The 25,940-nt window shown below is 40.1% G+C and overlaps 2 protein-coding genes across 7 annotated transcripts in view; both read left to right on the top strand.

The window, feature by feature from the left end:
* Nucleotides 1–5,590, top strand: part of LOC108708163 (membrane cofactor protein) — a 52,251-nt gene extending 46,661 nt beyond the window's left edge. For all 3 annotated transcript variants that reach the window (XM_041582054.1, XM_041582052.1, XM_041582055.1), the window contains 3 exons: nt 1,028–1,060; nt 1,566–1,598; nt 5,428–5,590. In XM_041582054.1, coding sequence (XP_041437988.1) covers nt 1,028–1,060; nt 1,566–1,598; nt 5,428–5,510 — 149 coding nt within the window. In that variant the 3' untranslated portion in view covers nt 5,511–5,590. The remainder of the gene's footprint in view (nt 1–1,027; nt 1,061–1,565; nt 1,599–5,427) is intronic.
* A 7,574-nt stretch (nt 5,591–13,164) lies between these two features.
* LOC108708165 (complement receptor type 1) overlaps nt 13,165–25,940 on the top strand; it is a 119,831-nt gene continuing 107,055 nt past the window's right edge. For 2 of the 4 annotated variants that reach the window (XM_018246573.2, XM_018246575.2), the window contains exon 1: nt 20,296–21,245. In XM_018246573.2, the coding sequence (XP_018102062.1) occupies nt 21,230–21,245 (16 nt within the window). In that variant the 5' untranslated portion in view covers nt 20,296–21,229. Of the gene's footprint in view, nt 13,187–20,295; nt 21,246–22,889; nt 23,082–25,940 lie in introns of those variants that run through there. The other 2 variants (XM_041582056.1, XM_018246574.2) reach the window with 2 other exon arrangements.

The following is a 25,940-nucleotide window of genomic DNA, read 5'->3' on the forward strand; positions in this document are numbered from 1 at the left end:
CTTTAGGCTCCCAACTTCCTGGTACTCCACAGCATCTCCCCAGGGAAGACGTCACACAGTCCCTATAACATACTCTTATAATCAAGCTCATACCCTCATACTCGCATACACATACTATTATCTTCCCATACTGACATACATATACAGTGGAACCTCAATTTTACATCCCCTGATTTTAAGTTTTCCCTCACTTAACATTATTGTTTTGTGGTCCCACCTATATGTTATGCATAATTAATTTCCCTGATTTTACATTTTCCTGGATTTGATCCTATTTTTTTCTGGTCCCTTGAAAAACGTAAAATGGGGGTTCTACTGTACTCCCATACTAATACAAGTTTGATGTTTCACGTACATATAATTACACAAATTATGTGACATACAGAGACCGCAAAATATTAATAGTTCACATGAAAATGTTATGGGGAAAAAACAAGAACAATTTAGAGGATAACTATCATAATAAAATCATTAAAGCAATAAAATAAATGTATTACACAGAAAAATCAGAGGTCAAAATGTCCGTGCCCCAACAACCAACAGCAATATAGTAGTGAAAATTGTGATTGGTAATTATGCACTGAACATTAAAAATGTTTAGTTTAAAAAAGTGTAAGTACACTAACTATATTTGTGTATTGTGTAATATGTGCTGTTATCGCAAAAGGAAAAAAAATTAAAAAGCATGTATGTTTTTTTGTGTAATACCCTGGGGTAGAAGAAGGACTACAGATCTATTTCCTTACCTAGATTGCTGGGGTACTGTACTTCAAGCATGTGCATGCTGTTTTCATTGGTCAAGGAACTGTTTATTTCTTTGTCATGCCTGTTGCTTGGGAACAGGGGAATGGATTAGAATTGCTTTACCGGCTCTAACCTCAGTAATGCAGATTATAGAATCTATTGTCTATGGCAATTTTAAAGGCCTTTATCTAGATTATAGATTCTCCAGTATGGGGTCAGTTAAATCTTTAAAACATTTCTAATAACCTGATTCTTATGTCTAACTTCTGGTTGTTTATTTTAGCTAAAGTTGAAAAAGAAGGCACAGAAAATGCAGGTATATACTTGACCCAATATGAATTCCATAACCCTTTCTATTGGATGTGTTTCTCGTATGTCTAAAGAGGCGAAAGGCATGAAATTATCTTATATTGTCATAAAGTTATCACTTTGTGAAAGTCCTATAACTTTATCCTTTAAGAAGGCAGCATGCATAATCCCAGTCCCTAAATATATAAACTACACCATTTAGCAGGTAGGTAGGATGATCACTCTGCAGGCAAGTGCTGCTTGTACTATTCACTTGTCATTTGCTTACTCTCCTTCCCTGAGTAATGATATCCCGAGTCTAATATATATTTACGTTGAGCACACTGTAAACTCATTGTGTCCATGAGTTAAAACCCATGGACACAATACCTGAAAACTACCTATACGATAACTTATAACATCCTTTAGGGAAGGGAAAAAACAAATAATTTGTTGTTGGTGGGCTATTAATTGAAGTAAATTGATGACAATATGATGTATAATACTCAAATGTTAATTTTATAATTTTTTAGAGGAGCCTGGAAATCGCGTGGGAGTAATTGTTGGTAAGTAAGCATTAACTAATCCATTATTTAGGGGGATTATTAAGAAAACTCAGGCTTTTTGGGCAAAACTCAAATTTTTCGAGTTTTTTTTTTTTTTTTTTAACTCAAATTTTTTGGGATTTATTTAAGCCCAATGCTACAAAAAGTCAGAATCCAAAAATCCATCATCTCAGACCTACCGAGGTTGTGTATGTCAGTGGGAATTCAAATTGTACCATTTGGGTTTTTGCTAAATTTTATAGTTTCCCCCGATCTGATCAAATCAAGCTTTTTTTTAATAATAAATAAGGTCAAATTGTGGATTCTAGTTCTTCCCTCTTTCCCGGCCGGTGCTTCCGCTAGCTGCCCAGTCCTCCCTCCGTGGCAGTGCGCTGCGCACTGACGCACATACACACATGGGAGCCGGAGCAGCAGGGGGCGATTGACGTTGTATTGCTTGTCCTGGCTCCTCCTTTTCTGACTAGCTAGTTCCGGTCTTCTGCTTCCATGGCCCAGTTGCTCCCCGTCCTCCTCACGCTGCTTCTTTGCGGCTACGTGTGGCCCATCTCTTTTTGGCTGCCGCCAAACAGCCGTTAGTGTTAACGAGAAGAAATTCACAAGAACGTGCTTGTAACTGGAGAGTAGGAGCTGTCTGAGACCCACAATCAGGGCCAAGTGCGGCTAAAGGTGAGACAGTAGAGGAAACAGATGGGGCGGGGACTCGTAATGTCAGTGAGCGTAACTTGTTTGTGGAAAGAAATGGAAGATTTCTTTGCGAGGAGCATTACAAGGGGGTGCATAAATGTCATTGCTGCGTGTGGGTGCTGTGACGTCGCATTGAACACATTGTTTGTTGTTATAATGTATAAAGGCACAAAGTGTTCTCAGAACTGCACTGTTTTAGGATACCATAAAAAAGGTGATTTAGTCACTGGTTAAAATAAAAACATCCGACCTAGCTATTTGTCGCTTCATCTGCACAGTTTTATTATATAGCAAGTATATAGTATAGGTATGCAATGGAACAGGTTGATCTGTCTTTTTTCACCCTAGGCTTATAGACGAGTCAATAAATTTCCATAGGTAAAATCAGATACCTCGGCTTACACTCTGTCGGCTTATACTTGAGTATATACAGTATTTTTAGTTTTACTATGATTCATTTGGAGGGTTTGAAGATGATGGACTTTGGTCTTTTTTCAACCCAACTTAATTAAGTAACTATGTTTGTAGGATATTGCTATATACCGTATAGATAAATATAAGGGTTTCACATCTGTTCTTTCAGCCTAGGCCAAATGTTTAAAACAAGTTTCTTATATATATTCTTGTGTCCCACCAAAGGATATTTATGCCCCCCCCCCAAAAAAAAGCTTCATTCTTTGGATTATAATAATTTATTATTATCAGGCCCCTGCACATATAGTATAATAAATAACTGGCCCATTTTTGGAAACAAATGGACAGAACTAGCAGCCTTTCTTTCTCCTGACAACTTCCTTGACTACTTGGTGGTCAGAATGGTGGGAAACTGACCAGCAGATGGCACTGTTGTAACAAAATTAATTTAATTTTACATTCACTTATTTTAAAGGTTTACTTATCCTTTAAAGGCACCTATAATTAATGCAATAGTTGCTAATATTCCACAGATGCTGCTGAGAAATGTATTAACTAAATGTAACAAATTGTAAGTTCAAAATCTTCACCCAGATTACTGAGCTGCCAGACTGAAACGCCAGAAACAGGAACATTACATTTTAAACTTAAATTTTTTAAAAATGGGGAAAAAAAAAATATATTTCTGGTTAACTATCTGGAAATGGCTGAACTGAAAAAAAGTGTTTGGAAGGTGAACAACCCCTTTAACAGTTGTTTAATATAGCATTTACAACATTCATAATTTTACTTGCATAAATATTTGATCCAAGGAACTAGAAGTAGGCAGAAGAGGCAAGTGCCTAAGGTGGGGCGGGGGGGAGGTAGGCACATACCTCTTCTCTGAGAGGGTCAGGATGCATTAACACTTGGGGGCACATTTACTAAGGGTCGAAGTGAATTCAAAGTGAATATTCGAATTCAAAAACTATGATCGTAGTACAATCTTAAAAATCCTTCGAATTTGTCTTCCAATGTCGGACTACACAACCACAGCTCATTAACTAGAGGCAGGGAAGCAATGAAGCAGTTTTAAAAGCCTTCTGACCCAGAAGTGCTTCAGACTGTAGACTCTGCAATCATTGGTACTTCTGATACTCTGTGCTGCACATACAAAATTAAATGTATCGTTATTATGTTTTTATTTTCTAAGGAGCAACTCTTGGAGTATTTGTTATTGTTGCCATAGTTGGTTTTTCAACCTACTATTTTATAGTTAAAAAGCGGTAAGATTCCTTTATAACTGTACAGCTTTGTTGTTGCTTCCTGTGACAGCGGTGGTGATGGGTTATCTTCAACTTCTTGAATTTATGACACATTATAATATATAATTAAAACAATAAATTAATTTTTTACAATAATAATCTAATTCTCTCTATTCTCTGTGTAATACAAAATTTCAAAATCAATTGAATCACATTGCTAGTGTCCAATGTTTCGGTCCTTAGTAGGACCAAAAATAACCATCAATGATGACTATACATTAATTACATACCATTTCCAGAAATAAAAAATGTACCAAATTGAGGTCAGTGTCTTTATCATTACCTAGAAACCTGTTATCCAGAGAACTCCAAATTACTGCCATCTCCCATAGACTGTATTTTAATCAAATAATTCAAATTTTACAACAGGAGTGCCCATACTTTACTAATGCGAGGTCTACTTTTGGCGATGTTGCCCCATTATGATCTACATCCATAATAGCATTGTTAGCATTCTGTTCCATGTAAAATATTACTCAGGAAGCCCGCCACGCTCACAGCGGGGACGCCTGCTGCCTCAAGTCACTTCTGGGTTCAGGTGGCGTTTGGGCGGACTCGGCTTTTTTCGTTTGCGCTGAGTGATGTCATCCCAGTTGGCGTAAAATTTAAATATTTAAAGGTGCAAATGCCTTATTCCCATTGCCCAAAGTAAAGGTCTATTCCTTTAGTTCCTGGGTGCTCTTTCTAGTCTGAATTCGTGTTCCTGATCCTTGCCTGTTCCTGACCTTACTGTTCTGACGCCAGTACTGACCTCAGCCTGTAATTGACTATTTCTTGGATTCCGATTTTATACTTTGCTTCTATTTGGTTTGTCCTCGGCCCATGACCCCAACCATGCTTCTGTTATCTGATTTGGTAGCGCTTTGCCCGTCTGGTATTGACCCTGCCTGTTCACAACTCGCTGACTGCTCCCACATCCTATTCACTTTGATTCTCGTGCTTGCCCAGAACTCTCTCCCTAGTTCTCTCACAATAAAACCGTGCAGCATCTGAGTAGCGGATTGCTCCACCTGAAGCCAAAGGCGGCTGCTATAAGCAGAAGATCGGGCCGTGACCGGAACCTTGGAGTTAGCTCTGGGTTTGGGATACATTTCGTTACACTTGTATTTGATTCCATCTAAGATATGATTCATTTTGGAGGCAAAACAATCCTTTGGGTTCTTATGTTTAAAAGGGGTTATCTGTCTACTGGTAATCTAATTATACATCCCATAAGAACCAAATATGGAATATAAGTTCTATTTATTGAACTCATGGATATATACAGCTCCATTATTTTAGAAACCAAAGCCTGGTAATAATTTTTTAGCATGCATCCCTAAATGGAGTAGATGTCCAACATTATTCTGATGAACTAATCTAATCTTTAATTTTACTTTACCTTATAACAAAGTGACTATTAATCTTTTTTTTTTTCTTTTTCTTAGAAAACCGAAGACTGATTCTCCAAGCGCTCGTTATTCAAATGTCAATAATTAATTTCTTTCTGGAATCTTTTTTTGTTTTATAGTTAATCAAATTTTCATCAAATCTTTAAAAGGAGAATATAGAGTAGATTGATAATATTTTGGACTTTAGTTTTACACATCATCTAATCTGGCATGATGTTTCCAAACGAATTACTCCAACTAATGCATCTCTCATAATGATCCTGAAAAGCCATATTAAAAATTGTATCCAAACAAAACACCTATGGAACAACTGATGCAGTTGAATTAGTTATAGGTGTTTATTAGCTCAAAAAATGAGTGGCAACATTTCTGGCCTCTACAGGGCCCTTTGTTAAGCCTTGTAGAAGCCGGAAATGTTGCCACTTGTTTTTTGAGCTAATAAACACCTATCACTAATTCAACTGCATCAGTTGTTCCATAGGTGTTTTGTTTGAATACAATTTTTGGGCCTTGGGCAGCTTTGGGCTGACGCCAAACACCAAACCAGTGTTGCACACTGGTGGAGGTACTCCATCTTGGAATTTGCATATTAAAAATTGAAAGCTTGTTTTAGAAAGTAAAAAAAAAAATTCTGAAGCACAATTCTGCTTAATCATACAATGGATGTACTGCGGTATATTCGCTTATATTTATTTGAGTACACTTGCCAAATTCGTACCTCGCCTTATGGGAGGTAAGGTCCTGCATTTTTTTTTAATGACCATTCAACATAATTGTGGCTTTAAAATGCATTATTGGGCAGAATACACTGATCCATAAAGAACAAGCCGTTTTGAGTTTTAGGAATCAAAACTGCATATATAGAGCTTTGATTGATAAGATTTGTAATGTATATAGAGTTTCTAGTTTTTCTGTTACTAATTATATTTTTAGTGTGTGCTGCTGAATTTATTTTAATTGTGTAAAATATCTGTTTAATCTAATCATCTCCATAATATCCTAAGCAACCAGTTTCCTGACCTTTCTTTTATTATTAGAAGAGTGGCAGCCCATTTATATAGTGGACTGGAACGCTGGCAGCAAGCAGACACGTTTTGTGTCTAAAGTGGGTTTGTCCTTAGGCTTAAGAAAATAAATGTCATGCCAAGGAAACTGGTTTCTTGTGATCATATGGCAGTGATAATTTTAATTGTGGCTATAGCGAATTTTCCACTTAGTGGATACCAATGATCCCTTTTTCTTCCTGTTAAAAGGTATTGCAAGTTAATACAAACTATATATTATTTGTAGGACTTAAACTTGATGAAATATATCCTTTTCCAACTTCATATACAGCTTTTGCAATTGCCTCAGGTAATTATATGAATTTTTTTTGTTATTTTGGTTCATAAATGATTGAAAGGGAACCAAAGTTATTCAGGATTAGTTTGGACATTATGGGGCACATTTACTAATGGTCGAATATCGAGGGTTAATTAACCCTCGATATTCAACCGTCTAAGTAAAATCCTTCGACTTCGAATATCGAAGTCAAAGAATTTACCGCATTTCCTACGATCGAAGGAAAAAACGTTTGATCGAACAATTAAATCCTTCGAATCGAAGGATTTCGATCCATCGATCGAACGATTTTCCTTCGATCAGAAATTTGTTAGGAAGCCTATGGGGACCTTCCCCATAGGCTAACATTGATGTTAGGTGGCGAAGTCGTTGGTCGAAGTTTTTTTTAAAGATACAGTACTTTGACTATGGAATGGTCGAATAGTCAAACGATTTTTAGTTTGAATCGTTCGAGTCGAAGGTCGAAGTAGCCAATTCGATGGCCGAAGTAGCCAAAAAATACTTTGAAATTCGAAGTATTTTTTCTTCTATTCCTTCACTCGATCTAAGTAAATGTGCCCCCTATGTGTCTTATGCATAGGGCCTACTATACCAGCAACCCTCTGTAAATGTTGTCAACTTCATTAAATGGGTTGTTCACTTTTGAGTTAACATTTACTATGATGTAGTGGGTGATATTCTGAGACAATTTGCAGTTGGTTTACATTTTTTATTATTTGTGGTTTTTGTGTTTTTAGCATTTTATTCAGCAGCTTTGCAGTTTGCAATTTCAGCAATCTGGTTGCTAGGTTCTAAATTACCCTAGCAACCATACATTGATTTGAATCATTGAGTGGAATATGAATAGGAGAGGGCCTGAATAAAAACATGAGTAATAAAAATCACAATACCTTTATAGCCTTACAGAGCATTTGTATTTAGATGGGGTCAGTGACCCCCATTTGAAAGCTGGTAAAAGGCAGAAGAAGCCAAATAATGAAAAAAAACTATTAAAAATAGATAAGGAAGATCAATTTAAAAGTTGCTTATAAAAGGTCATTCTATAACATACTAAAAGTTAACTGAAAGGTGAACCACCCCTTTAAAAGAGTTTACCATTCCCTAATCCAATTTCTACCTGAAAGTTGCTCTGTGAAATTCTGCATTCTGGGAGGAATAAACCTTTCACCCAGGAGTTTCCCAGTTACTATCGCATATTCTATATGTTATCTAACACTACAAACAGCAACACATAGCCAATAAAAATGTGCAGTGCCTTTTACTTCAGGAGCAATGTCAGTCATGCCTCTTCACTGCAACAGTATTGTGGCATCTTTTGGCTGGTACAGGAAGCTTTGTGCAGCTCAATCAAGGCATAAGTCAATATAATTATAAATAATCGTCATTATATATTCTGAAACCTAAGGCTAGTTAAATTACTTTGCAGACTTGCAATATGTTCATTAGATTTCTGAATAGGAAATTCTACTATATACAAGAGAATATATATATATATATATATATATATATATATATATATATATATATATATATATATATATATATATATATATATATATATATATATATATATATATATATATATATATATATATATATATATATATATATATATATATATATATATATATATATATATATATAAAGGAGAAGGAAAGGTCCAATTGATGGGGATGACAGATATTAGGACATCCCCCCATAGATTGTAATCACTTACCTGATACACTGGGCCAGTGGTCCTGTTAGCAGAAAACTGCACCGGCCAAGGGTACTTGTGAGCAAGCCATCCTCTTCCTTCTTTCTTCAAAATCCAGCTGCCCATAAATGCACAGTAGAGCAAAAAAGCTGTTTTCTTTTTTTGTTGTTAAAGTCTGGCTTTTAATTCTACTGCGCATGCGCACTTGCAAGTCATTACAATCCTTGGAGGGTGCCCAAATATTTGGCACCCCCCATAGATTGGACCTTTCCTTCTCCTGTAAAAAGTTCAGTCATTAATTCACCTCATGCAAATTACATTTCCATGAGGTAAAAAATGCGTAGATGTTGAACAATGTGAATAAAAAATGTAACTTTTTAAGTGCTTTTGATTTTGTAAGCACCAAAAAGAAGTTTGCAGCGTGTTGAGTGATGATCTTTGAACTGTTATATAACTCCAAGGCCACTTCTGTAACCAGTGCCTTCATTTTTTTTCTACATGAATGTGTTTATATATAATATGCTCAGTTGGGGAGCCTTGGCTATAGTTGTAGGTGGTTTTCAGTTTAGTTCTTCGAGTTAGATACTTCTGTGTAAATTAGTCCTTAGATGTACAGGATTGGGTCACTGTTACCAATGCTTTCTGTTTCTGCTTGTAGTTTAGATAAAAAAACTAAAAAAAAATGTATTGTGTTTTAAATGACTGCTCTTAAGTAATATTTACAGTGGACTGTCTGGATATAACAAAAAGTGTCACTATGGTTATCAAACGACATATCCAGGCGTGATTTGTGCCCTCTGGCTCAGGTGGCAGGTCTGATACAGCCCATCTTGCCCTGCACTTACCTCTTATGTTCATACAGGGCAAGAGAGGTAGAATCAGTATTACATCCTCTCCACAATAGATTACACTCTTTTCCAGTTTAAACTGCCAGGGGCAGTTAAGTGCAACCTGAGTCAAGACTCCCCTGTATTACCCAACACTGAAATTTGCATGTTTTAGATTTCAAATTCAATTAACTACATAGCTCAGAAATATCGACCACAAAACCTTTCTTGTCTGTAACCTAATCAGCTGGAAAAGTATGTTTTTGGCTGCCTATCTTGAAAACTTTCTAAAATAAGTTTGTTGCCAAGTTTGTGTATGCTGAATTGTAAATTATTTTGCTAAATTGTTACTCCAAATCCAAATTTTTACATATAGATAACGTATGTTTGTTTAATAAATATGTTGACTTTAAAGTGGCTTTATTTACTTAACAAGCTAATAAACTGGAATTTAAATGAGTGCATTCTTATGTTTTCTTTGTATATATTATATTTCTTTGTGGCCTTACACAGTATTCAACCATTGTGCCTGATGGCAACAAGTATAGTTACTGTATGAATGCTTGGCCACATTCCATTGCTTCATTCAAATCACCTGAACTGCAGGAAGTGAAAAGGATATGTAGCCAACATGGTGCATTGGCAGATAAAAATGTGAAATCAGTCAACTGTGATCTACTGTATTGCATAATTGTGCCAATAGCAGCAATAACAAGATTAAACAAGGTAATTTTTTCAAAGGGGAAAAGAAAAGTACCTCACAGAAACTCTTAAATTTTAGGTCAAACGTAGCCTTCTCCTCCACCCATCACTATAATGTATACCAATTGGGGATTACTGAATCTTATTGCGATCCTAACCGTGGTATCTATTGTTGTAGTTTATTTATACTGTATATGCTCAGAAAAATTAATTTCCTTTTATACAGTGTAGTGTAATTCATTAAATTAAACCCCAAGGGTTCTCTAATAATAAAGTGCAGTGCTAACAATAATCAAGTGAGAAACCAAAATGAATTATCAATTTATACAGCTACAATTTAATCAACACTTATTATACAAAAGTTCATCCTAATCAATTAAGATCAAAATCCCTCCATATAAAGTGCAGTGCAATAAATACCCATAAAATGGGTTACCTTAAAGGGTATTACCTTAAAGGTGGAATAACTGCAAAATAGCATTCCTGTCTTCCCTGTATTCAGTCTTGTGTCTTCTTCAGCTAGTTCACAAAGCACCATCCCTTTCTGAGAACTTCTCTCTTTATAACTGATGACGAATTGAAAAGGTGCCTGTTGTGCATGCCTGATTGATTTCCATTAGAGCAAGTGGCACAAGTATGAGCATTAGACACCTGTCTTCATGGTCAAAAAGAGAGAAGAGCTCAGAAAAGGGGCAGATCTTCACACTAGACCATGGAATTAGCAAAAATAATCTGCTGTCGAACTGCTTATGATTTAGAATCAATATAGGATTTGTAGGGAGAAAGATATGTTATTCTGGGGATAGTTTACAGTCTTTTTAGGAATTTTAAAATGAAAATACTTAATACATAAAAAACAATACATTTTGCATATGGGGCCTCTGCAGCCATTTAATGTATGTCGCCCACAAATAAAGCCATTTGACCAAATCAGAGTCCTTAGCAAAGTATGAAAATACCATTACAATGGTCCTGGTTATCACCAAAAACAAGCATGAGTATGCTTTTCTGTAAAAGCCCCCCCATACATGTGCAGATATAAGATGCCAACAGACGGGTTTCCCTAATCAATATCTGGCTGAAAGTTAGCCAGATGTTGATGAGCCTGGCTTAAAAATCCATCATATTGGGGATAGCATTGGTTTGTTGATACGGTCCTCAATCCAACTGTTTGGTTTCTCCTCATTGTCATCTATTCATTGAGCCCTAGGGCCCAGGATTGTATCAGCCTTATATCGCCCATCACAAGCAGATCTCCATATGTATGCTTATGGTTTAAGCAGAATACCCACTGCCTGTCATTGTGTTCAGAATTGCTGCTAAGCAGGATTCAGTCACTATGGATTTTGTATAGTTCAGCAATATCCCTATATGAGAGTGTGTATTTACCCCTTCCTTAAAGGAGAACTAAACCCTAATGAATATGACTAGAAATGCCATATTTTGTAAATTGCACTTATTGAATCAGCCTAAAGTTCAGAATCTATAAAGTAGTAATGATTCAGACCTTCAAAATTGTCAAAGAAGTTTACCATTTTGGTATTCGTTAGGAGTGTCTGTGACACGCACATGCTGTGTGTGCTTTAAGCAGCTGTTGAGAAGCAAAGCTTAAGGGTCGATACACGAAGCAGAAAATGAGATTCATCTGTCATATAAGTTGATGCTACAGGACCAATTACTAAATTCTGATACTAATTGTGCTGGTTTCTGAGCTGCCATGTACCAAAAATTATTTACTAATCAGCATCAGCCTTATATTGTGACATTTATAATATTAAGCTATATTCAGTATCTTGTGCATAAGCCCCTAACCTTCGTAACTGACAGCAGCACAGAGCATGTGCAAAAACGAAGGTCGGGAGCTACTTTGGAAGCACGGATCTTCCCTGCTAAATGCCTGTGGTTACCTTGGCCAGGTATAGAAGTCCAAAAGAATAATGTGTGAGATTTCAGCCCTACTTCTTTAGTTAAGCATTAGTTCTCCTTTAATATGCCGCATCTGCCAAGCCTTAACATTGTCCCCAATCCACAAGCCGTAGCTCACTCACTATGTTGGGAGACAAAGTGGTGCCATATAGCTATCTATAGCATAAGTTACATAGTTGAAGTCAATTATAGGATATGAAGTCTCACTATGTGGGAGAGGCTTAAAAGTGACTTTAGATACACTGGCATGAGTGACATTGGTAGACTAATGCCACACTGTGGATCTCACCCCGAAACGTGGGCTGAGAATCCGCTACTCAGCTGCTGCTCTGCCTGCATCCAGAAACATTGCCTTCATTCTGGTGTAAGCAGACACACTGGATTTCGGCACGGTCAGCACACGAGCAAAGGCTCCAGAGGAGTGGATTCTCAGCTTTTGTTTCTCCACAGGTCTTAGACTACTTGGGGATTCTGGGGAAGCAGCCTGTGGAAAAGCTATTGTGTAGCCAAATTTCTACATGTGCATTTCTTGAATGTGTTTCAAATTGCATTATGGACTATCAGGGCCGCCATCAGGGGTTACACCTGTACCGGGGCTAAAGGGGGGGCTCGGCAGTGCTGAAGATCCGAAGCCACGCCGAAAATGGTATGTGGCGGAGTAGTTAAAAATTAGGAATTATCTGCAAGTTCCACGATCAGCAAACTCAATTTCAAGCTGTGACACAATGCAAGACTGGTTTTCATGAGCAGTATAAAATTGGCAGACGATCCCTAACTCTGCAATCTCGCCCTGCCCCATTGCTTTTCAGCCAAATACAGCTTCTCCCTTCATTACATCACTCAGTAGGCTCCGTCCCACCCCTGGAAGCACACTGTTTAGGGTTGGCGGGTTTAGCGCCAAATTGGTCTAGTTTTAAAAGTTTGGACTTTCAAAACCCACACAAATGTTATTATGCAGATTTTAGTAATGTCAGTTCACTACTGACGACTAGACTCCAGGAGAAAGAGTCTGCTGCCCTGCGTTGCTGCTGTAAGCCCAGCCCCACGGCACTCCCCCTTCCAACCCCAGCTTCGCTAGCTGCGCTGAGTGCCACTGCGCCTGTGTGAGTTGGTTGGAGACGTCGCAGTTAGTCACGTGGCTCGACGTCTGTCTCCGTCTGAGTCAGAGAGTTGTAGAAACTGCCTGCTGCTCTGTTACCGTGCCTCCTCCCATCACGTGGTAAACCTTACCTTACAGACTGCTCAGTGCTCACTCAGTTGGCTCTGCTGCTGCCTGCTGCTGTGTGTGGTTGAACTTGTGTTTGTGAGTATTTCAGTACTATTAAGTTCCCTTAAAGGGGTGGTTCACCTTTAAGTTAACTTTTATTATGTTATAGAATGGCTGATTCTAAGAAACTTTCCAACTGGTTTTCATCATTTATTTTTTAAAGTTTTATAGTTATTTATAGTCTCTTATTTTACTTTTATTTTTACTTTTTATTACTCATCTTTCTATTCAGGCCTCTCCTGTTCATATTCCAGTCTCTTATTCAAATCAATCCATGGTTGCTAGGGTAATTTGAACTCAGTTTTTACTCAGTACATCATTGTAAAGTGCACTTTCCCTCCTCCTCGATTGCTAACTTATTTTCTAGAAATACCCTCTATGTTCTTTACAATCCCTGTGTGCATGGTATCGATTCATTCGATGTTCGCGTCCGCCATTTTGAGCCGGAGCACGTCATCAACGAAATCCTTCCTGCTGTTTTGTGCATGCGTCAATATTGACTGCTCGTAACAGTAGATACGGTGAACGAGCATAGAAAGAGCATGCTGCTGTCAATCTTAATAAAGAATTGCTACAATGTTTCTCTTAAAGGAATTGTTCAGTGTAAAAATAAAAACTGGGTAAACAGGCTGTGCAAAATAAAAAATGTTTCTAATATAGTTAGTTAACCAAAATGTATGAAGGCTTGAAGTGACTGGATGTGTAACATAATAGCCAGAATACTACTTCCTGCTTTTCAGCTCTCTTGGTTTACACTGACTGGTTACCAGGCAGTAACCAATCAGAGACTTAAGCTGAATGCTAAGGATCTATTGCAAAACTCACTGAACAGTTATGTACCATGTGGCCTCCCCTTCAAGTCGCTGACTAACTCGGTTATAGAGCTGCAAAGCAGGAAGTAGTGTTCTGGCTATTATGTTAAGACACTCAGTCACTCCAGCTTTTATACATTACATTTTTGGCTAACTAACTATATTAGAAACATTTTATCTATTTACTATCTAGCCTATGTATTTATTAGTTTTTATTTTCACAACGAACTATTCCTTTAAGCTTTGTTTCTAACCTCCCTCTTGAAGCTGCACTGCAATCCTTATAGTGTCCAGGCAATATTATTTATGATTAGGAAGCAGTGGTGGAGGCTTCTTCTTCACAAGAGAAGCCTCGTTCAGGATAGATTAACATAACATACTCAAGTATATTAAAGTAACCGCCTGCAGTTTTCTATCTCTTGGAGAGCAGAAGGAATCCAGATAAGCACATCCTAGTTACAGCAAAAGCCTGATAACGCCCATTAACCATTCCGATTGACCAGCTTGCATGGAGGGCGGGCATAAATTTGAATATTGAAGAGAGAGTCGGCAGCAGGGGAGAAAGTGCATTCACAACAACTAAGATATTCGCATGCACTGAAGGGAATTTCAGTATGCATTACAGTCTTAGTCTTGAGAGGAACCCGGTGCATTATTGGTAGCTCGCATTCTGTACTGCAAGCATTAGTAAAATCATCGGCTACAGATCCTTTAAACTGAGGCATGCATCACAGAGATTTCTTCACCGATAGGTTCTATAGAGGTAAACCTGTTTCTGAACTGCCTGTTATATTTAACCTTTCCTTGTCCTTTATGTGCGGGAAGGGTGCTTTTTGTGGGGACTGGGGGAGTACCGACGGAGTTCACAGCACAGCAAGGTAATAGTGGACTGGGCAGCAGAAGTTGTTTTTGCAGGACCGACCACAATAGTTATGCACTTTTTCATATATAGAAAAATTTGTCCCAACTTACGGCGAAAATGTAAACTTGTCCTCTTTAATGGAGAAAAGTTGTTGCAAAATTACAGGCACTTAATTGATTTGAAACCCTTATTGTTTTATTTGAAGATTTTTCAGTTCACAAATTTGGCTATTTTTGGGCTACTTTTAGAATGGCTTTTGGCTACTTTTTGGCTTTTTATAGTCTTTGACCCGGTTTTGAAATGAAAACCTGGCAACCCTGACACTGTTCCTGTTTGGGCTCCTTTCTCTATGGCAGAAAGAGGGCTGAGTGCCAGTATCCTGGAGCTTGCAGAGAAGCAGAACATGAGAGAGACAAAGCCAGTGTCGGACTGGCCCACCAGGATACCAGGAAAACTCCCGGTGGGCCCAGGTGTCAGTGGGCCCTCATGCTGCTAAACATTTGGCCTATTTCATGGCCATTCCCTATTTCAAAGAGGCTAAATATATGGAATAATAGGTTATAGTATGTAAAGAAAAGAGACTAGGAGAATAGAGTTTGAGTGAGGAGAGGAAGAATAATAGTACTGACAGTGGGCCCCTGGTCTAAGGTTTTTGGATGGGCCCCTGGTGTACCAGTCCGACACTGGACGAAGCAGTGCCCTGTATTTAGGGTTGCCGCCTGTTCGGGTTTGACCCGAACAGTTCAGTTTTTGTAAGGCCTGTTCAGGTCTGAACTTTGGTTTTCAGCCTTATGAAACCCGAACAATAATCTGGGCAATACATTAAAAACATTTATATAGCCTCGTCCTGGTGTCACAACTCCACCAACATCATTGTACCCACCTCTGATGTCATCATGTCTGTTCCTGCATCACTGCCACACCCCCAATGCTATCTGCCCCGCCCCTCATGTTCGGGTTTAACCATCAGCAACGTTGGCAACCCTATGTGTTTAAATACTAAGATACTCATCTCAACATGACTTAGTTACTGCAGTTAATTTCTTATTATTACAAAAAAAGCAAATCAATCAAAAATAAGTGTTTTTTTTCTAAATTAGCATTGCTGTATTTCAGAGCGTTCTGAAAAACTTCTGTATAATAGATCTCATAATCTCATTAAAGGATTGGGTTTACTCATCAAGCAGAATATAGAAGATAGGTTTGCCACCTGTGTGGGTATGAACTGTACATGAACACATTAAAACATTGCGAAAACTGGATAGAATCCAGCCAGTTTCATCTAAGTGATGCATGCCTTACCCTGGTGTCAGAACTCCACCAACATCATTGTGTCCACCTCTGATGTCATCATGTCTGTTCCTACATCACTGCCCCACCCACAATGCTATCTGCCCCACCCCCCGTGTTCGGGTTTAGCCATCAGCAAAGGTGGCAACCCTATGTGTATGGTGTATGAGCTATGACTCATTACAGTGTGATATTATATGTAACATAGTAAGTAAGATTGAAAAAAGACACACGTCCATCAAGTTCAACCATTCTTTTTTTTTATCTGCCTAACTGACAGTTGATCCAGAGGAAGGCAAAAAAACCCATCTGAAGCCTCACCAATTTGCCTCAGAGGGGGAAAAATTCCTTCCTGACTCCAAAATGGCAATTAGACTAGTTCCTGGATCAACTTGTACTATGAGCTATCTCCCATAACCCTGTATTCCCTCACTTGCTAAAAAGCAATCCAACCCCTTTTTAAAGCTATCTAATGTATCAGCCTGTACAACTGATTCAGGGAGAGAATTCCACATCTTCACATTTCTCACTGTAAAAAACGCCTTCTAAATATTTATGCGGAACCTCTTCTAATCGGAATGGGTGACCTTGTGTCAGCTGGAAAGACCTACTGGTAAATAAAACAGAGAGATTATTATATAATCCCTTTATATATTTATACATAGTTATCATATTACCCCTTAAGCGGCCCTTCTCCAGCGCAAACAGCCCCAACTTGGCCAGTCTTTCCTCATAGCTAAGATTTTCCATACCATTTACCATCTTAGTTGCCCTTCTCTGGACCCTCTCTAATTCAATAATGTCCTGTTTGAGCAGGTCCAGACTGAGAATTAAAATAGGCCCTGGCATTTCAGGTACACAGAGGCCCAATCAGCCCACATAGAGGCCCAAATAGCTCCCACCAGCCCACTAAATACTGACTTTCTATGGGACCTTACAGCAGCCCCTCTGGCATTTGCCAGAACCCAAAGATTACCAGTCCAGGCCTGTGTTTGAGCCCTGGAGACCAAGACTGTACAGCATATTCTAGATGGGCCTTACCAGTGCTCTATAAAGTGGAAGAATGACCCCCTCCTCCCGTGAGTCTATGCCCCTTTTAATACAGCTCAAGACGTTATTTGCCCTTGATGCTGCTGTCTGGCATTGCTTGCTAGATCCAAGTTTATTATCTACAAGGACACCAATGTCCTTTTCCATAATTGATGCAGTCCCATTAAGAGGGGCCCTTATAGAGGGGCCCTGACCAGTAATGTTTGTATATGGGACCTGACCACCAATGGCTTTTTATACATCTTTGAGTGAGGAGGTTTACCATTTTTAGCGGTGGTGTCTTTGTGGACATTTTACTGTGGGGTGGCGCTTGGGGTAGGTGGGGTCCAGGGGGCCCAGAAAATGTTGCTGCACTGGGCCCAGTAATTTCTGATGTCGGCCTTGTGGACTATATAACGAGGGTGTTGTGGCTTTAAGTCCTGGTCTTAGCAGGACAGAGGAGAGTATTATGTTTGGGGTCTGCAAACTAATTCAATTAAAAAAAAAAACACCCACAACCCCCTCCCCCCAAAATAGATAGTATAATTTCTTAAGGGAATTGTGTATGGGTTTATTTAGATGTTTTTCTTACCACACTTCCATTTGCTACTATTGCTAGCATAAATGGCCTGCTTTATCTAAGCAGAGCCATCTACTAACATTACATAGGTTGGGAGAGCACTGAGGCATATATGGAGGTAGGATAAGGCGGTACCAACAGGATCTTTACACTGGGCGTATAGAACGCATTTTAGGACACATGCTCCATGCTGAAGTATGCCGATTTACCTCTTATTATATTCACTTATCCCAAGAGTCTGCAGTCACACCTCCGTGCTGCCCACAAATGCTGTTACAAACTCCCCCCTCATGGCTCATTCCTTCCCTCCTCAGCCCTCAGTACAAACGCTCTCCATCCTCAGCCCTCCCTCTTCAGCTCTCAGCCCTCCTGCCTCAGCTCCAAAACCAAGCTGATAGCTGAGGAGTGAGGGCTGAGGATGGAGAGCGTTTATTCTGAGGACTAAGGAGGGAAGGCTGACGACTGATGAGGAAGAGCTGAGGAGGGAGAACCTTGGATGGAGGTGCGACAGCAGTTTTTGAGGAGAAAAAGCAGACAATGTTGCATTCTTATACTTTAGGACAGGGCTGCCCACGACCCCCCCTTATATGGCCCTCCACATCAAAGTCTGCCTGTTGTGTCTGCTCATCATATGTAAAATTTAAAAGGTATCAATAGAGAAATTAACTGGCCCCTGTATTGTTTAAACCTCAAATTCACACTGTAATCCCCTGTATCACACCTGTGATCCCCCTGTATAGTTCACACTTGTGACACCTCTATTGTTCACACCCCTTAAACCCTGTACTGTTCACACCTGAGACCCAGACTGAAACTGCCCACATTGTTCACCTGTTCACACTTTATACAAAATGCTAATGGGGCACCAGCACTGTGTCCCTGTATGTAGTACATTTTAGGCTCGTCCTGATTCCTGTCTCCTGCTCTGTTCTGCCTTCCCTATGCTCCCTGTGTGTGTCATACTTTGGTATTTGTTCTGGAGGTTTGTTAGCATTTGAAAATTATTTTTTTAGTGGCCCCTAAGGTGTTTAATCATATGCTGGGGTCCTGTATTATACACAGGGGAGGAGGCATATAGATTTAAGGGTATGTCTTATATGACTTAACTTTTTTCACATATGAGTGACATCCTTGGCAGGGCAGGCACAAGGTAGTTGTCACCCTAGGCAAGAGCTTCAATCAGCGCCCCCTGTCCTGCATTACCATTTCCCTCCTTACCATGATGGTTTTTAAATAAAGAGAGCAAGAAAGCGTAAAAACATTTTTTCATTTATATTACTACTCCCCATACCTGTACCAGCAAGCTCAGCAGCCATCCATCATACAGCCCTCCTGCAGCCATCATATTGCCCCCAATCTTTACCTGTGTCAGCAGCAGCCAAAAATAAATCTGATCAAATCATATTGCCCCCAAGTATTTATGTACCTGTGCCAGCGCCCAGCCTAGCAGCAACAGCAAACATATGGCCCCAAAATCTGTACCTGGCTGTGCCAGCAGGAAGCTTCACACTTTACAGTAATAGAAAGAATGTCTTCAGTTCAGTGCAACTGTGCAAGGCTGAGAACAGCAAGTGTAAGACACAGCAAGCAGCCCCCCCAGCTCTCTGCCTTTCTCTCTGTCACCCAACCACATCAGTGACGTCACTGACGAGTGTATGCACGTTGCACTGCACCGCACAGAAGGCGCTATTACTTGCCGGCAAGAGGGAGAAGGTGAAGGAGATGGATTCCACCCAACTGGGTGACCATGATTACTGAAACAAATTATTAAATAAACGCTTGAAAAAAATTAAAAAACAAAAAAAAAAAATCCCCTAAAAAGTGCGCCCGTCAATGATGGCGCCTTAGACAGCCGCCTACTCTGCTTACCCCTAGTTCCGGCCCTGATCCCTACAGTGAGCACCAACTATTTTGTTTTTTGGTGTGCTATTAATATTGACATGGTCTTGCGTTAACATGGGTGTGGTTTAAAGTGGGTGTGGTCTAACAACAGGGAGTGGCTAACACTGGCTTCCATTACCGGCCCTCCACCTAGGTACCATAGAAGTTGGACAGCACTGCCTTAGGAGAACACATGCAGGAGAGCGATTTCCCCTGAAGATGTCCTAAAATGCTTTATTACGGAAAGCATTTTAGGCATGGCTGGATTTACATAGCGGGCGCCCCTTAGGGTTGCCACCTTTTATAAAAAAATTTACCGGCTGCCGGGGGGACGTGATGTCAAAAGGGGCAGGACGTGATGTCAAAAGGGGCGGGGCCACGCCACGGACGCTAGAAGAGGCAAAAGAAAAGGCAAGTTTACAGGGGATTGGGGGCGAGCCGAGGGGGTCTTTTTAAGGGTATTACAAATTTACCAGCAGTTACATTGCCGGTAAATTTGTAATACCGGCCCCGGCCTTGGCAGGTATTTTACTAGCGCCCCTAGGCCCACTGCCGTTCGTCGCCCCTGTCCCCTCCCCTTTATTCATGCAAATTCTTATGGAGATTGTATCTCCTGTGCATCCAAGGTGTTTTTGAACCAATGTGGGTGTGGTTGGGCAGCATGCTGCCTCCTGCTGCCATCCTGCTGCCCTAGGCCCGGACCTAGATGGCCTTTCCACAAATCCGGGCCTAATTTTAGGACATCCTCTTGGGAAATCGCTCTCCTGCATTCGATCTCCTAATGTAGAGGAATGCAGCATCGCCTGCTTTTGCTCTCACCCATCCTCAAAGGCTGCAGTCACACCTCCGACCTGGGTCCTCGGTCTTCCCTCCACAGCCATCAGCAGTCCCTCCTCGGTACAAACACTCTTCGTCCTCAGACTTCAGCTCCTAAGCCTGGCTGAGGAGGGAGGACTGATGGATGAGGAGGGAGGCCTGAGAGCGGTTGTACAAGGCCAGAACTGGCAAACTGTGGGTTCTGGCAAATGCCAGAGGGACTGCTGTACGGTTCCATAGAAAGTTGCCATATAGGGGGCTGTTTGGGCAGGTAGAGGCTGTTTTGACTCTCAATCCAGGCCTGGTTTGTATGGAGGACCGAGGATGGCAGGCTGATGGCTGAGGAGGAAGAGCTGAAGGCTGAGGAGGGAGGACCGAGATGCGACTGCAGCCTTTGAGGATGGGTGAGAGAAAAAGCTGCGTTCCTCTACCTTAGGAGATCGTCGCATGCTGGAGAGCGATTTCCCCTGAGCATGTCCAAAAAATGCTTTCAGTATTCTGAGGCGCGACCTGAAACTATGTTAGCACCTGCAGTGAATTTTAGTATTACGTATGGCATTTTCGAGGTGTCACGATTAAATGTCCATCCTCTGGCAAAGAAAAATCTGCTACAAGAGACCGTTGCAAAACAGGATTGCAGAACACTTTAAAAAGCCATTACATACGGAACGCACACCCTTTTCCGGTATCAGGGCTATCTGCAATATTTACATCCACCCATAGCAGCAGCCTTTATGACGCACTAAGGGCGAACCCAGACACTTCCTGGTTTGTTTCCGCTTCTATGGGGAAAGACCATCTGTAGAAACATGCTGTCCTGCAGTGGTAAGAACGCTTTTATTTCCTCTCTGTGGACTTTAGGATTGTCCGTTGTGCTGTCTTTAGGGATATAACATAAACGTCCTATAATTGTCATTGATATTGTGAAGTTGGTTGGAGGTGGGAGTTACAATCCAAAAGCAATGGTAACAGCTGAAGCAAAATTATCAGGGGTTGGTATGAGGACTATGCTAACTTCCCCCCTCATGGTTAATCTACTGTCAGTATAAACGGCAAAGGTGGATTCACTTATTATACTTCCGAAACATCTTTACCTTTGTGGCAGGGGCGTTTTAGGTCTTGTTGCCGCCCTGAAGCGGTCTTTCCGTTGTCGTCCCCGCACGCTGCGCATACTATTTCCAGCGTCGGAACGGGAGCAAGGGGTGCCGAATTGCTTGTGTGAAGCTCTAAGCACTAGCTGTAATGCTGTGTTTCATGTTGCCAAACCGTAGAAAATAAGATATCTAAGTGAAGCAAAAGGGTTTAATGCAGTTAAAACCAGAAATGAGAGACCATACCTGCCAACATTTTGGAAGTAAAAAGAGGGACAAAAATTTTTTTAGCACGTAGCGCAGCAACGTTTTGACCCCCTTTATGTGGCCACACCCTCTAATTACCATGTTCATTTTACAAAATTTGGCAGGTTATGAAAGTTTGAAAATATTTCTCCTTATCTAAACTGTTTTTTTTGTGTCTCAAAATTGTTACATAGTATCTTATTTGCACCTGTTAGCTGTTCTGGGATCTCTGCTAAAAGCCAATTAAGTTAGAAAATTAGTTTCTTTTTCTGGCTGTTCAGTGCAGAGAAAATCGGGATTTTCCAGTACAAATGAGGGACTGCGGGTTGAGCTGTCAAAAGAGGGACTGTCCCTCCGAAAAAGGGACAGTTGGGAGGTATGGATAGACTACAACTGTAACAACATCTTATGTTTTTAAGACAACGGTTTACTTAAAGGTGTGGTTCACCTTTAACATAACTTTTAGCAGGCCAGGACTGGCAATATGTGGGTTCTGGAAAATGTCAGAGAGGCTGCTGTACAAGTCATAAAAAGTCACTATTTAGTGGACTAGCTGAGGGCTGTTTTGGCCTCTATGTACTTGAAATGGCAGGGCCTATTTTGACTCCCAGACCTGACTTTTAGTATGTGATAGAATGGCCAATTCTAAGCAACTTTTCAATTGGTCTTCATTATTTATTTTTTACATTTTTTTTAAATTATTTGCCTTTTGCTTCTGACTCTTTACAGCTTTCAGATGGGGGTTACTGACTCCATCTAAAAAACAAATCCTCTGTAAGGCTACAGATGCATTGTTATTGTTACTTATCCTTTTATTCAGGCCCTCTATTCATATTCAGTCTCTTATTCATTTATTATGGATATGCATGATTGCTGGGGTAGTTTGGATCCTAGCAACCAGATCAGTGAAATTGCAAACTGAAGAGCTGCTGAATAAAAATCTAAATGAGTCAAAAAACACAAATAATGAAAAATGAAAACCAATTGCAAATTGTGTCATAATAGCATTCTTTACATCAGGGGTGTCCAAACTACGGCCCGCGGGCCAAATGCGGCCCGATATCCATTTTTAATTGGCCCGCAGCGTGCAAAACTCCCTCCCCCCTCTCAGCATCCATAAAAAAAAAAAGTTTCCTTCCACGGCGTCATTGAGGGGCGGAACCTACAGTGCTTCACAGAAGCTTGTCCTAAACTCCGCCCTCCCCTCCCCGTGACTGGAGTTTAGTGTAGTGCGGGGAGGGAGGGGGAGCCAGTAAACAAAGTGAAAGCATGGCTCCAACTGCTGCCTAACCTGGCCTGGATTTCCTGCATGTTCTCATGAACTGTGAGTAAATCTGTTCGGTGCTTGGCTTGGGGGAGGGGTGGATTTAGTGAGGCTGCAGTCGGGCAAGGGAGTCAGTTACAGATCGAGTGTGTGAGTTACTGTGTGTGTGTCTATCTGTATGTGTGCCACTGTGTGTGTATATCTGTCTGTATGTGTTTCACTGTGTGTGTGTGTGTGTGTGTGTGTGTCACTGTATGTTTGTGTGTCTGTCTGTATGTGTCACTGTGTGTGTGTGTGTATGTCATTGTGTGTGTCACTGTATGTGTGTGTGTGTGTGTATCTGTCTGTATGTGTGTGTGTTACTATATGTATGTGTTTCACTGTGTGTGTGTGTGTCACTGTATGTTTGTGTGTCTGTCTGTATGTGTCACTGTGTGTGTGTGTGTGTGTGTGTCACTGTATGTGTGTGTGTGTGTCTGTGTGTGTTACTATATGTATGTGTTTCACTGTGTGTGTGTGTGTCACTGTATGTGTGTGTGTGTATCTGTATGTGTGTGTGTGTGTGTCTGTTACTATATGTATGTGTTTCACTGTGTGTGTGTCACTGTATGTGTGTGTGTGTGTGTCTGTATGTGTGTCACTGTGTGTGTGTGTGTATCTGTCTGTGTGTTTGTATGTGTGTGTTACTTATTTAAAATTTGTAAAATGAACATGGTAATCAGGGGGTGTGGCCATAAAATGGGCGTGTCCACAGTGAGTGGCCCGGCTGTTTGTATATTTTACCGCATATGGCCCTTGGTGAAAAAAGTTTGGACACCCCTGCTTTACATAATACTTAAAGTTTAAAGATAAACAACCATTTTAAGGTAAATGGCAACCAGACAATAGGGGAATTTAACCCTTTAAAATAAGGTGTTTGAGGTGTGAAATCTTTGTGCAGTATTGCATTATGTACTTTAATTGCACTACCAGTGCAAGTGTCTCACAAGACACAAGACAGAATTAAGGTAGCCATACATGGACAGATAAAAGCTGCCAATTCACCACTTCAGTCCCAAGTCAGCATCTTATCTGTCATACTAATGTCTTTCTGAAAATCTGGTGTATAGATCAATCAGGTTTGCAAAGCCTGTTGGACGAGGAGTGCATTGACATGTAATGCAGTCCTTGTCTGCCATATGCCCCAATGTATGGTCTGAATGTATTAGCCCAATTTGGCCCACAATGTTGATGGCCAAATCAGGCCCAGATCTGCTTGTTTGGCAACCTCACTAAACCAGTAATCTGACCATGTATGGCCATCTTAAGTTACCTTATCTGAAAAACTCTAATTTACATTTACTGTACTTCAGACTTGAGATGCTAAAGTCTAGGTGAACTTTTTACAAAGCTTGTTAATAACAAGTTAATTTTATTTTTTTGTTCTCCCTTCATTATAGGTAGTTAAGTGACAATGTTAGGTGAAACTAGGGAAAAAAGAAAATATCAGTAGAGTGAATTATACAGCAAAATACATTATAAAGTACAGGTATAGGATCAATTATCCAGAATGCTTGGGACCTGGGGTTTTCCAGATAAGGGATCTTTCCTGAGTTTGTATCTCCATACTGCTAAAAAAAAATCACGTAAACATTATAGAAACCAAACATGATTCTTTTGCTTTCAATAAGGATTAATTATATCTCAGTTAGGATTAAGTACATGGTACTTGTATTGCCATCCCGTAATTCAGAGCATTTCGGAGCAACGGGTTTCTGGATAACGGATCCCATATCTGTACAATCAAATAAATGCAGGTAAAGGTTAATTAAGGGCTATGAGACATTTTCATCAATGGAAGTTGATCAAAACAAATTTGATCACTAAAATCAAGTGCCACTTGTCTTGTTCCCCCTGTAGCAGATTCCAAGTGACCTGTGGTGTTTTCCTATTCAAGTTAATGGGAGGTGATTGGGAAATATCCTGAATTGTTTCATTACTAGCATAAGTATTTGCAATCAAAGTGCCATGTGTAGCAATGAAGCTATCTGTAGACACTTACCATAAAACAGTTGCATAGCTTAAAAGGGCAGTTTGTCTTCATAATTTAAATAGTATGCTATCAATTATTATTTTTTTTTCCGTTGCCTTCTAGGCTTTACCCAGTAGAAGCTCAATAAGCCTGGTATTGGCTCTCTATACTGTTACAGTTTCTTACATTACAGGCACGTTTCAGGGGCTGCTGCTGAGGCACATCGCTAGTGCAGCGAGCGCTATTGTGCTCGATGCACTAGAAGAGACGAATTTCCATTTTAAAAAATGGAAATTCGTCTCTTAAGTTACCAAAGGCGGCTTTTTGCCGCCCTTGGTAACTGGCCGCTCCGTGCTGCCTGAGGCAAGATTCTTACCTTGCCTCATGGTCGGAGCGGCCCTGATCCTGGTGGAATCCCATACAAAGCCGACTTTCTCCACTATAAGTTTCTTATGGTCTGCCTCAATGCTGCCCTATCATAAGGATAAGCAAGATTATTTTAGTACAGCAAAGTAATAAAAAGCCAAAAAAATAAATCCAACCTACAATGCTTGTTTTCCATATTCAACTCACTTCTTCATTCCTGTCCAAATTAATCACTCACATCTGAACATTCCCCTAAGAACTATGCTGGCTTATTTAAAAGCAAAGTAGATTTTATCCAGAAAAATTGCCCCGCCCTGCAGATACAGTTCTTTTGATCTTCTAGCTGAATCTCAAATTTATCAGATTCTTCTGTCTTCTCCAATCACAACTTAATCCTATGCCCTTTTCATTACTAAATCAGTATGACCCTGCTCTTATTCTATTACTTGCTCATATATTCAGTTAATCTCCAGCTTCTGGTACCACCCCTATTTGTTTAAACAGGCATGCATCAAATCCTTTCTCTCTTTTACCATTCTAAA

Source organism: Xenopus laevis, chromosome 2L, assembly GCF_017654675.1.
Source record: "Xenopus laevis strain J_2021 chromosome 2L, Xenopus_laevis_v10.1, whole genome shotgun sequence".
Classification (NCBI taxonomy): Eukaryota; Metazoa; Chordata; class Amphibia; order Anura; family Pipidae; genus Xenopus; species Xenopus laevis.